We start from the raw sequence: 13354 nt of genomic DNA, 5'->3' as shown, positions 1-13354 counted from the left end.
ACCAGAGCTATGGATCAGATGTTCCAGGGTTTAGATGTTTTAAGAAGAATAGAGAGGGAGGTAAAAGAGGAGGGGGGAGTGGCACTGTTAATTAGGGAGTGCATCACAGCTGCAGAAAAGGAGGTAGTCGAGGAGGGGGAGTGGCACTGTTAATTAGGGAGTGCATCACAGCTGCAGAAAAGGAGGTAGTCGAGGAGGGTTTGTCTACTGAGTCAGTATGGGTGGAAGTCAGAAACAAGAAAGGAGAAGTCACTTTATTGGGAGTTTTCTACAAACCCCCCAATAGCATCAGAGAGATGGAGGAACAGATTGGGCGGCAGATCTTGGAAAGGGGCAGAAGTAACAGAGTTGTTATCATGGGTGACTTCAACTTCCCGAATATTCACTGGATCCTCCTTACTGCAATGGTTTGGATGGAGCAGATTTTGTCAGGTGTGTTCAGGAGGGATTCCTGACTCAATATGTCGATAGGCCGACTAGGGGGGGAGGCCATATTGGATTTGGTGCTTGGCAACGAACCAGGCCAGGTGTCCGGTGTCTCGATGGGAGAGCATTTTGGTAATAGTGACCACAATTCCTTGACCTTTACCATAGTCATGGAGAGGGATAGGCACAGACAGTATGGGAAGGTATTTAATTGGGAGAGGGGAAATTATACTGCTATTAGACTGGAGCTGAGAAGCATAAAGTGGGAGCAGTTATTCTTGGGGAAATGCACAACAGTAATGTGGGGGTTGTTTAAGGAGCACTTGCTGTGAGTGCTGGATAGTTTTGTCCCACTGAGACGAGGAAGGAATGGTAAGGTGAAGGAGCCTTGGATGGCAAGAGAAGTGGAGCTTCTGGTCAAGAGGAAGAAGGAAGCTTACGTTGGGTTGAGGAAGCAAGGATCTGACTTGGCTCTAGAGGGTTACAAGATAGCTAGGACGGAACTCAAAAATGGACTCAGGAGAGCGAGAAGGGGGCATGAAAAAGCCCTGGCGGGAAGGATTAGGGGAAACCCCAAGGCTTATGTGAGAAATAAGAGGATGATGAGAGTGAGAGTAGGGCCAATCAGGGATAGTGGAGGGAACTTGTGCCCAGAGTCTGAGAAGATAGGGGAGACTCTAAATGAATATTTTGCTTCAGTATTCACTCGTGAGAACAGCATGAACCAGGTTAATAGACTCAAACAGGTTGATATTAAGAAGGAGAATGTGCTGGAAATTTTGAAAAGCATCAGGATAGATAAGTACCCTGGGCCTGACGGGATATCCGCAAGGTTACTAAGGGAAGCAAGGGAGGAGATTGCTGCGCCGTTGGCGAAGATCTTTGTGTCCTTACTCTCCACTGGAATAGTACCGGATGATTGGAGGGAGACGAATGTTGTTGCTCTATTCAAGAAAGGAATAGGGAAATCCCTGGGAATTACAGAGCTGTCAGTCTTGCGTCTGTGGTGAGCAAAATATTGGAAAGGATTCTGAGAGATTGGATTTATGATCATTTAGAAAAACATTGTTTTATTGAAGATAATCAGCATGGCTTTGTGAGGGGCAGGTCATGCCTCACAAGCCTCATTGAATTCTTTGAGGATGTGACGAGACACATTGGTGAAGATCGGGCAGTGGATGTGGTGTACATGGATTTCAGTACGGCATTTGATAAGGTTCCCCATGGTAGGCTCATTCAGAAAGTTAGGGGGCATGGGATACAGGGAACTTTGGCTATCTGGATACAGAATTGGCTGGCCAAAAGAAGACAGCGAGTGTAGTGGATGGAAAGTATTCTGCCTGGAGGTCGGTGACCAGTGGTGTCCCACAAGGATCTGTTCTGGGACCTGTGCTCTTTGTGATTTTTATAAATGACTTAGAAGAGGAAGTGGAAGGGTGGGTTAGTAAGTTTGCCGATGACACAAATGTTGGTGGAGTTGTAGCTAGTGTAGAGGGCTGTTGCGGGTTACAAAGACATTGACAGGATGCAGAGCTGGGCTGAGAAGTGGCAAATGGAGTTCAACCTAGAAAAATGTGAAGTGATTCATTTTGGAAGGTCGAATTTGAATGCTGAATACAGGGTTAAAGGCAGGATTCTTGGAAGTGTGGAGGAACAGGGGGATCTTGAGGTCCACGTACATAGATTCCTCAAAGTTGCCACCCAGGTTGATAGGGTTGTTAAGAAGACATATGGTGTGTTGGCTTTCATTAACAGGGGTATGGGGTTGAAGAGCCGCGAGGCTTTGCTGCAGCTTTATAAAACCCTAGTTAGACCACACCTGGAATATTGTGTCCAGTTCTGGTCACCTCATTATAGGAAGGGTGTGGATGCTTTGGAGAGGGTGCAGAGGAGATTTACCAGGATGCTGCCTGGACTGGAGGGCATTTCTTATGAAGAAAGGTTGAGGGAGCTCGGACTTTTCTCATTGGAGCGAAGAAGGAAGAGAGGTGACTTGATAGAGGTGTACAAGGTGATGAGAGGCATGGATAGAGTGGATAGCCAGAGACTTTTCCCCAGGGCGGAAATGGCTCTCGCAAGGGTACATGGTTTTAAGGTGATTGGAGGAAGGTATAGGGGAGATGTCAGAGGCAGGTTCTTTACACAGAGACTGGTGGGTGCGTGGAATGCACTGCCAGCAGACGTGGCGGAGTCAAAGTCATTAGGGACATTTAAGTGACTCTTGGACACGCACATGGACAGCAGTAAATTGAAGGGTTGTAGATTAGGTTGATCTTAGATTAGGATAAATGTCGGCACAACATCGTGGGCTGAAGGGCCTGTACTGTTCGATGTTCTAACCTCCCAGGACCCGCACTTTCTTGGCCCCCAAAATCCCCGTTCTTTAGTTCAACAAAATGGCCACCACTCATGTCTTGGAGTCAAACCCTGAGTGAAATACTTGCCCCACTCATCCCTTTCTCAGCCTAGCCTGATCCTTCACCCGGAGATGCGTCTCCTGTAAAAAGATCATCTCCACCTTCAAAGTCCTCAGGTGTGCAAAAACCCAAGACCTCCCTAATCGGCCCATTGAATCCATGGACGTTCCACGTTACAATTCATGCCAGAAGCTTATGCCTCCACTGCCCTCTACCGTCTGCCATCATCCCCCTCTGACTCTGCCTCCTTTAATACCACTCTAAACTGGGTCCATCCAAGATGCCCCCCCCCTCAGCCCATGACCAGGCTCAGTCTCCAACTCTGCCACGTCGCAACCACACTTGCCAAATGTCAATTTATCAACTTTTTTGAAAGCCTTTAAAAGTTGATAAGTTGACATTTGGTAAGTGTGCTCTAAATTTTGAAATTTAGACTTTCCATGTTGCATTAAGTTTCAACATAAGCAAGTTTTAGAATTAAGAAGCACCATGTCAAATCTTATTTCCTGTTTTGTATTTATAGTCTGTTCGTTATTATATTCAGAAGTTTAGGAATGGAATACTCCCTGATTTCTCTGCGTCTGACTTCACTTTAAAGACCCATCTTTACAACAAAGCAGTCATTCAGTCATAATTATTTACAACACCGATAATGTTCATGACACCCAACTCTGTCTCACCGATTCCTCCCTCAACTCTTCCATTATCATTAAATTATTAGACTACTTATTCAACATTCAAAGGAAGAAGAAAGAACAGCACAGGAACAGGCCCTTCGGCTCTTCAAGCCTGCGCCGATCAGGATGCCCTATCTAGTTCTGCACTTCCGGGATCTGTACCCCTTTATTCCCAGTACCCCTCTATTCCCATCCTACTCAAGTATTTGTCAAGATGCCTCAAACGTCGCTATCGTATCTGCTTCCTCCACCTCCCCGGCAGCGAGTTCCAGGCACTCGCCATCCTCTGTAAAACTTGCCTTGCACATCTCCTCTAAACTTTTCCCCTTGTACCATAAACCCATGTCCCCTAGTAATTGACTTCCACCCTTGGAAAAAGCGTTTGACTATCCACTCTGTCCATGCCACTCATAATATTGGGGAGACCCAGCTGTCTGAGACTTAACCAGACTTAACCAATCTTAACTGTCATATCTATATCTCTGTAAATTCGCCCTGTATTAGCACATCTGTTGCTGAAACCCTTCTTCATGTCTTTGTTACGTTAATATCTGACTATTCCAGTATACCCTCATTTTGTAAACATGAGGTCATTCAAAATATTGCTTGTGTCCTTACTCGCAGCAAGTCCAGTTCACTCATTGCTCCTATGCTCATGGACCTACATTGGCTCCTGGTTAAGGTTCAGTTTTAAAATTCTTGGGTGGGATTCTCTGTTGCCTGGCACTGAAATCGCGATTGGGCGGAGACTAGGTTCCATCGTTAAAATCACGGCTGGGTGTCGATTTGACGGCAAATCGCTATTCTCTGTCACCCCTACAGCGCCGTCAGTGTGGTCTGGAATGCATGCACAGTAAACACCGTTTCATGTCATTAGCGGGCCCGATCTGGTATTTTCTGAGGCCTCCGCGATGCTCCGCCTCTGATGGCACAAGTTCCTGACGGCGCGGTTCACAAGTGCTTTTAAAAATCGTGAATCCGCGTCATGGCTGCTGAGGGAGTGAGACGGCACGGAAAGTGTCCGACATCGCCATAGTTTGCTGACAGTTGTGCCGCTCGCCAGGGGGCCTCTGCCAGGGCCGGTGGTGTGCAAGAGGTAGGCTGTGGGGTCGGGGTGGACGGGCACGGAATACCATTGCCCCAGCCAGCAAGGCAGCCATGCAGCTGCACACTTCGCTAACAACCTACTATGAGCACGGGTCGTATAGGTGTCCGTACCCCCCCCCCCCTCCAAGTCACCCCCCTAGGTTCCCTCTGGCCCTCAGCTGTATGGGCGCGCTCCAGCACAATCAGTGCCGTCTTGTTGGCTGGGATGAGTGTGTGTGTGGATTGTAATGTGTATATGCGGCTGCCGCTTGTCAGCCTCCTGAGTGTCAATCACGGACCCAGCGAATCCCACACCGTTTTTCATTGGAATCGATTGAGTTCCACGTTGCGCCGGTGCTGGCCCCTCCACAGTTGCTGAATCGATCCAAGTTCGGCAGCAGTTTTTCTGTCATGTAAGTCCACGAATTCTGCGTCGCCATCTCAGAAATGGAAATCCCGCCCCAATTTTGAAATCCCTCCAAGGCGCCTCAAATCTCTCTTTCTGTAATATGATGTTGTCCCACAACACTACGAGATTGTCTAATTGAGGGGCGGGATTCTCCGATCCCCCGCCGGGCCGGAGAATCGCCGAGGGGCGGCGTGAATCCTGTCCCCGCCAGCTGCCGCATTCTCCGACGCCGGGGTTTTGGCGGGGGCAGGAATCGCGCCGTGCCGGTCGGCTGGCAGCAGCCCCCCTGGCGTTTCATGTCATTAGCGGGCCCAATCTGGTATTTTCTGGGGCCTCCGCGATGCTCCGCCTCTGATGGCCCGAGTTCCTGACGGCACGGGGGTGTATGGCAGGGGGGTGGGTACCGGAGCAATAGGTCAGAAGGTGAAAGCATTGAGGGAGAACGAGGGAATAGGGCCAGTATGGCTCTGAGGAAGAGCAGACAGGGCGATGATGCTGAAAACAGCGGGACTGGTGGCCTGAAGTGCATATGTTTTAATGCAAGAAGTATTACGGGTAAGGCAGATGAACTTAGAGCTTGGATTAGTACTTGGAACTATGATGTTGTTGCCATTACAGGGACCTGGTTGAGGGAAGGGCAGGATTGGCAGCTAAACGTTCCAGGATTTAGATGTTTCAGGCGGGATAGAGGGGGATGTAAAAGGGGTGGCGGAGTTGCGCTACTGGTTAGGGAGGATATCACAGCTGTACTACGTGAGGACACCTCAGAGGGCAGTGAGGCTATATGGGTAGAGATCAGGAATAAGAAGGGTGCAGTCACAATGTTGGGGGTTTACTACAGGCCTCCCAACAGCCAGCGGGAGACAGAGGAGCAATAGGTAGACATATTTTGGAAAAGAGTGAAAAAAACAGGGTTGTGGTGATGGGAGACTTCAACTTCCCCAATATTGACTGGGACTCACTTCGTGCCAGGGGCTTAGACGGGGCGGAGTTTGTAAGGAGCATCCAGGAGGGCTTCTTAAAACAATATGTAGACAGTCCAACTAGGGAAGGGGCGGTACTGGACCTGGTATTGGGGAATGAGCCCGGCCAGGTAGTGGAAGTTTCAGTAGGGAATATACAGTGAATGGTAGAACCCTCAAGAGTATTGAAAGTCAGAGAGATCTAGGAGTACAGGTCCACAGGTCACTGAAAGGGGCAACACAGGTGGAGAAGGTAGTCAAGAAGGCATACGGCATGCTTGCCTTCATTGGCCGGGGCATTGAGTATAAGAATTGGCAAGTCATGTTGCAGCTGTACAGAACCTTAGTTAGGCCACACTTGGAGTATAGTGTTCAATTCTGGTCGCCACACTACCAGAAGGATGTGGAGGCTTTAGAGAGGGTGCAGAAGAGATTTACCAGAATGTTGCCTGGTATGGATGGCATTAGCTATGAGGAGCGGTTGAATAAACTCGGTTTGTTCTCACTGGAACGAAGGAGGTTGAGGGGCGACCTGATAAAGGTCTACAAAATTATGAGGGGCATAGACAGAGTGGATAGTCAGAGGCTTTTCCCCAGGGTAGAGGGGTCAATTACTAGGGGGCATAGGTTTAAGGTAGAGGGACAAGGTTTAGAGGAGATGTACGAGGCAAGTTTTTTACACAGAGGGTAGTGGGTGCCTGGAACTCGCTACCGGAGGAGGTGGTGGAAGCAGTGGCGATCGTGACATTTAAGGGGCATCTTGACAAATACATGAATAGGATGGGAATAGAGGGATACGGACCCAGAAAGTGTAGAAGATTGTAGTTTAGTCGGGCAGCATGGTCGGCATGGGCTTGGAGGGCCGAAGGACCTGTTCCTGTGCTGTACAATTATTTGTTCTTTGATTCCTTGGCCCGCGATGGGCCGAGCGGCTGCTCATTTTAGGCTGGTCCTGCCGGTGTAAATTAGACCTGGTACGTACTGGCGGAACCTGGCTCTGCGGGCGGCCTCTGGGGTCCTCAGGTGTGGGGGGGAGATCTGGCCCCGGGGGTGCCCCCACGGTGGCCTGGCCGCGATCGGGGCCCACCGATCCGCGGGCGGGCCTGTGCCACGGGGGTGCTCTTTCCATCCGCACCGGCTGCTGTGGACCTCCGCCGTGGCCAGTGTGGAGACAAACCCCCCTGCGCATGCGCTGGTTGGCGCGGCGCCAAGCCCCTTCCGCGCCAGTTGGAGTGGCGCCAACCCCGCTTGCGCTGGCCTAGCCCCTGAAGGTGCAGAGGATTCTGCACCTTCCGGGCGGCCCGACGCCGGAGTGGTTTACGCCACTCCTCGGCGCCGGGACCGCCCACCCCGCCGGGTAGGGGAGAATCCCGCCCATGATCTCTTGACCATCTTAATTTAGTTAGTCTACCACTTTGCCTCCAGCTGCCTTAGTCACAAACTCTAGAATTTCCTCCCTCAAAGTCTCCATCTCGCTAACTCTCTCTTTTAAGACATTCCTTACCTTAAAGCGTATGTGGCTTAGTGTCAAATATTTGCTTTACAATGCTCCTGTGAAGAACTTTGGGAGATTTTACTTTGTTAAAGGCACTACACAAGTTATATCGTTGTTTGTAACTGCCTGGTCAATTTTTCCATTCAACCATTGCAGCAGCAGAAGAGAAACTGCTGCGTGCACTTTTTAGTTAACAGCAAAAAATGTTATTGCTCGATCTGATATCCTTGATTGGGGAGTAGGGGTTGTTGGAAACTGAAATAAGCATGTTTAAATTCTGTTTTTCTTTCAGTCCTGTTATGAGCATGGGAAAGAAGTGATTGTAGTGCCCAAAACATCTGCTTCCACAGACTCTCCTTGGTTGGGTCTCGCCATATACGCCTGGTCAGGGTGAGTCTCCAGCACCTTAATAACCACCAAATCATATGTGTAATGAGATCGAATTAATAAAGGATCCTTAATAAAGGAAAGAGTAATCAGAACATGACCGAATTTCATATTCAGTTTGAGAATAAGAAATGTGGGTCCATAACTTAACTAAAAGCCATGATGTGGAGATGCCGGCGTTGGACTGGGGTGAGCACAGTACGAAGTCTTACAACACCAGGTTAAAGTCCAACAGGTTTGTTTCGATGTCACTAGCTTTCGGAGCGCTGCTCCTTCCTCAGGTGAATGAAGAGGTCTGTTCCAGAAACACATATATAGACAAATTCAAAGATGCCAAACAATGCTTGGAATGCGAGCATTAGCAGGTGATTAAATCTTTACAGATCCAGAGATGGGGTAACCCCAGGTTAAAGAGGTGTGAATTGTACCAAGCCAGGACAGTTGGTAGGATTTCGCAGGCCAGATGGTGGGGGATGAATGTAATGCGACATGAATCCCAGGTCCCGGTTGAGGCCGCACTCATGTGTGCGGAACTTGGCTATAAGTTTCTGCTCGGCGATTCTGCGTTGTCGCGGGTCCTGAAGGCCGCCTTGGAGAACGCTTACCCGGAGATCAGAGGCTGAATGCCCTTGACTGCTGCAGTGTTCCCCGACTGGAAGGGAACATTCCTGCCTGGTGATTGTTGCGCGATGTCCGTTCATTCGTTGTCGCAGCGTCTGCATGGTCTCGCCAATGTACCACGCTTCGGGACATCCTTTCCTGCAGCGTATAAGGTAGACAACGTTGACCGAGTCGCACGAGTATGTACCGCGTACCTGGTGGGTGGTGTTCTCACGTGTAATAGTGGTATCCATGTCGATGATCTGGCACGTCTTGCAGAGATTGCCATGACAGGGTTGTGTGGTGTCGTGGTCACTGTTCTGAAGACTGGGTAGTTTGCTGGGTAGTGGCAGACATTTAAGGGGATACTTCATAACACTCATCAAAAACAGATTCCATTGAGGAAGAAAGTTTCCCCCCCAGATAATGCACCATCTGGATTTGGATTTGGGTTCATTGTTACATGTACAAAGCTACAGTGTTCTGCGTCCAGTCTCAGACAGATCGTTCTATGCTTTAAAAAACATAGGACATTTGATAGATACACAATGTAAATACATAGACACAGGCATCGTATGAAGCATATGGAAGCATCGTATGAAGTACTACTCAGTCGAGAAGATGCATGGAGAAATCAGTTCAGACCATCTCCTGCCCGATGGAAGAGGTTGGAAGAGAGAATAACCCAGGTCGGAGGGTCTTTGATTATGTTTCTCGTTTTCCCAAATCAGCGGGAGGTCTAGACAGGGTCAATGGATGGGAGGCGGGTTCACATGATGGACTGGGCTGTGTTCACGCCTCATTCTAGTTTCTTATGGTCTTAGGCCGAGCAGTTGCCACACCAAGCTGTGATGCAACCAGATTGGATGCTTTCTGTGCTGCATCTGTAAAAATTGGTAAGAGTAAATGTGGACATGCCGAATTTCCTTAGTTTCCTGAGGAAGTATGGGCACTGTTGTGTTTTCTTGGTTGTAGCGTCACGTGGGTTGACGAGGATAGATTGTCGGTGATGTGCACACCTCGGAATTTGAAGCTGTCAACCATCTCCACCTCTGCACCATTGATACAATCATGGGTGTGTATTGTACTTCGCTTTGTGAAACTCCTTAGCTTTGCTGACGTTGAGGGAGAGATTGTTGTTGTTACACCATGCCACTCGGTTCCCTATCTCCCTCCTGTACTCCGATTCATTGTTGTTCGAGATCCGACTCACTGCAGCCGTGTCATCAGAAAACTTGTAAATCGAGTTGGAGCCAAATTTTGCCACACAGTCTGCAACTAACTAAGGTATTTAAGGGTGGTTTCACATTGAAAGAAAAGGAGTAGAATGCTGCGAAGATTAATGGTGGGGCAGAAGATTGGGAAAATTTTATCAACCAGCAAAAGATTTCTTTTAAAAAAAGAAATTGGAGGACGAGAGAAAATTGTTAAAAAAAATATGAAAACAGACACTTAAACCTTCTACAAGTCTATAAAAAGAGAAGAGTAGCTAAAGTGAGCATTGGTCCCTTACAGGTTGAGTGGATGCATTTGTTGTAATTTTTGAAATTCTTTGATTCTGGAAAGATCCCAGCGGATTGGAAAACAGCAAATGTAACACATCGATTGAAGAAAGGAAGGAGACAGAATTCAGGATGCTATAGGCCAGTTAGCCTAATGTTGTCACTGGGGAAAATGCTAGAATCTGTTATAAAAGAGGAAGGGGCAGGTATTTTGACCATCAGAGGGCGGCGGCACAATGGTTTGCTTTGGGTGACTGTCTGTGTGAGATTTGCACGTTCTCCCCCTGTCTGTGTGGGTTTCCTTTGGGTGCTCCGGTTTCCTCTCTCAGTCCAAAGATATGCAGGTTAAGTGGATTGGCCGTGCTAAAATTTCCCCTTAGTGTTCAAAGATGACAGGGGCTGGTTTAGCACAGGGCTAAATAGCTGGCTTTTAAAGCAGACCAAGATAGGCCAGCAGCGCGGTTCAATTCCCGTACCAGCCTCCCCGAACAGGCGCCGGAATGTGGCGACAAGGGGCTTTTCACAGTAACTTCATTTGAAGCCTACTTGTGACAATAAGCGATTTTCATTTCATTTCATGTGCAGGTTAGTTGGGGTTGGGGGGATAGGGCGCAGGAGTGGATCTAGGTAGGGTGTTCTTTCAGCGGGGCGGTGTAAATTTGATGAACCAAATGGCCTTCTACACTGTAGGGATTCTTTAGATTCCACCAATCATAATACAATCAGGCAGAGTCAGTGTGGTTTTGTAAGGGGTAAACAGTGTTTGACAATTGTGTTTGACAGTATTTGAATTCGTTGGTGTAACAAACAGGGGAAAGGGGACCAGTAGATATAATAACCATCTTCATTAATGTCACAAGTAGGCTTACATTAACACTGCAATGAAGTTACTGTGAAAATCTCCTAGTCGCCACACTCCGGCGCTTGTTCCGGCACACTGAGGGAGAATTCAGGATGTCCAAATTACCTAACAGCACATCTTTTGGGACTTGGAGGAAACCAGAGCACCTGGAGGAAACCCACAGACACAGGGAGAACAAGCAGACTCCACACAGACAGTGACCCAAGCCAAGAGTCGAACCTGGGACCCTGGCACTGTGAAGCAACAGTGCTAACCATTGTGCTAATCATCTCTAACTGTAGATAACACAGTAAATCATCATTTATCACCCCAAACATTATGTGCCTATGCAGGAACAAACAATTTCATTTACCACATAAGAGGCAAGCAGTATTTTTAAGCCATTGGTTTAAATTGTACGATGTGTATCATTTTGCCCAATGCCTGGGGATTAATGGGATTAAAATATCAAATCTGATACTGCTGGGGGTAAGTAGGTAGTTCATCAATCTGGAAGCGGATACACAAAGTATAATTTGGGAACCGCTCTGTAGAAGAATAGAATTGGATACACATTTTTTTAATGTATTGAAATGATTTAAAGAATTGTTCAATTGGTTTAAAAACGTGTTATATCTTGTAGGTATGTGATTGAGTGCCCAACTTGTGGGATCATTTATCGTAGTCGACAATATTGGTTTGGAAACCAGGATCCAGTGGACACAGTGGTGAGAACAGAAATTGAACACGTTTGGCTTGGAGTAAGTAATGCAAATCCATTTCTCATGTATGTACTATGTGATTACAACCGTTTACGTTCCAGATTTTATTAATTTTATTGGCAGAACAAGAGTAGTAACATTGGAGCAGTCTTGCAAACCCGGTCTCTCCAGAAATATAGAGTGCAGCGTCATGGTAAGCTCCATCACAGCGGTATCATCGTGGTGGTGTGGGGGTGGGGTAGATGACACTGTCTACCATCTGCACTGTTGAAACTTAAGGCTCTTTCGATAGCACCTTTTAAACCCACGACCTCAATCACCTAGAAGGACAAGGGAAGCTGGTGCATGGGAACACCACCACCTGCAAGTCCCGCTCCAAGCCTCATGCCACCCTGACTTCGAACTTTGTCACACTTTCTTCACTGTCGATGGATCAAAACCCCTCCCCACAGCACTGTGGGTGTGTCTACACCACATGGCCTGCCGAAGTTCAAGAATGCACTCACCACGATCTTCATGAGCGTAATTGGGATGAAAACTAAATTCTGGCCAGGCCGTGACACCTGCCATGAATTTGAATAAAGTACGTTGAAAAGATCCAGTGCAAATGTTAGTAAATGGATGAATGCATGAATTGATAGGCTGGGCAGGTGTGTGAGGTGGATGAGGAAACTGAGTTAATGGGCGGTGTGATAGGTGGGTAGGATGGCAGGTGGATAGGTGGGACAAGTGAGGGGTAGTTGGATCAGGTCAAGGGGAGGCACTATCCGGGCTGTCAAAGTGGAGTCGGTGGGGGCGTGCTAATTTTATGACTCTGGGATCAGTTCTGCAGTTACGTGGACTAAGTTTTAGTCTGTTTAACATTTACTTTCCAGGTAAGTACATCGGAAGTTTTGGAAGCCTATGACTCTTAACTCAGAGTTGGAGACTTTTTATAGAGTGTCTTGGAGAAGAGAATTGTCTGTTGGAAGTTCAAATTTCCCAGACATTTCCCATGATGTTCAGTGTGCAGGACATGCGTCTTGTATGCTCAGTCTCCGAAGACCAGAAGATCTAAGCCATTAATGACTATTAATGTTCAAAGAAAATGGGGAAAAAAACAATATTTTTAAGGCCCATATGATATTTCTCCAGGGTTGCACAGCAGTGACCTGGAAATGGATCCTCCACTCCTGGAGCTTCCAGGCCAATTCTGCAGATTTGGCAACCCTAAACTTAGCTATATTTATTTGTCAGTTGCACACCCGTTCTGCAGTATTAATTACAGCCTCCCTCCCCCTCCACCCAGATTTGATGTCATCCGCAAATGTTGAAGTTGTAATTCTGGTTCCTGAGTCCAAACAAATTGGGCGGGATTCTCCGCCGGCCGAAGCCAGAATTGGGAAACGTGATTGTGTGGAGGATCACGCTGGAGGTGAAAATAGTGTCCGACACCAGGCGGCCGACACAATGCCGAGCTCCGATGCCTCGACAGCGGCGTCAATGCATTCTACTCCGCACAGATAGTAAATACCGTTGGCAGACCATTAATGGGCCTGACCCGGTCTTCTCTGGGGTGCCAGCGATGATCCGCCTCTGCCAGGAGGACTTACCGACGGCAAGTTTCACTTGTGGTTTAAAAAAAATCAAGAAACAGGCACCAGGGCTGCTGAGGGAAGAGAGGGGGTACGGAAAGTGTCCAACATCGCTAGAATGTGCGGACAGTTGTGCCGCTGGCCGGGGGGCTTCTACCAGCGCCGGGGGAGTATCGAGGGGGTTGGGCCAAGAGGTGGACCATGGGGTCGAGGTGGACGGGCACAGAACACCATTGCCATGCAGCTTCGCATGCCA

The 13354-nt window shown here is 48.1% G+C and overlaps 1 protein-coding gene across 2 annotated transcripts in view; it reads left to right on the top strand.

The window, feature by feature from the left end:
- The window catches only part of zfyve1 (zinc finger, FYVE domain containing 1), a 248588-nt gene that overhangs the window by 165211 nt on the left and 70023 nt on the right, over positions 1–13354 (top strand). For both annotated transcript variants that reach the window (XM_072487933.1, XM_072487926.1), the window contains exons 6-7: positions 7765–7862; positions 11446–11563. In XM_072487933.1, the coding sequence (XP_072344034.1) occupies positions 7765–7862; positions 11446–11563 (216 nt within the window). The remainder of the gene's footprint in view (positions 1–7764; positions 7863–11445; positions 11564–13354) is intronic.

The sequence above is a fragment of the Scyliorhinus torazame genome, chromosome 2 (genome assembly GCF_047496885.1).
Source record: "Scyliorhinus torazame isolate Kashiwa2021f chromosome 2, sScyTor2.1, whole genome shotgun sequence".
Classification (NCBI taxonomy): domain Eukaryota; kingdom Metazoa; phylum Chordata; class Chondrichthyes; order Carcharhiniformes; family Scyliorhinidae; genus Scyliorhinus; species Scyliorhinus torazame.
Note: the sequence above shows the minus strand (reverse complement) of the source record. Positions and strands in the feature narration are given on the sequence as shown.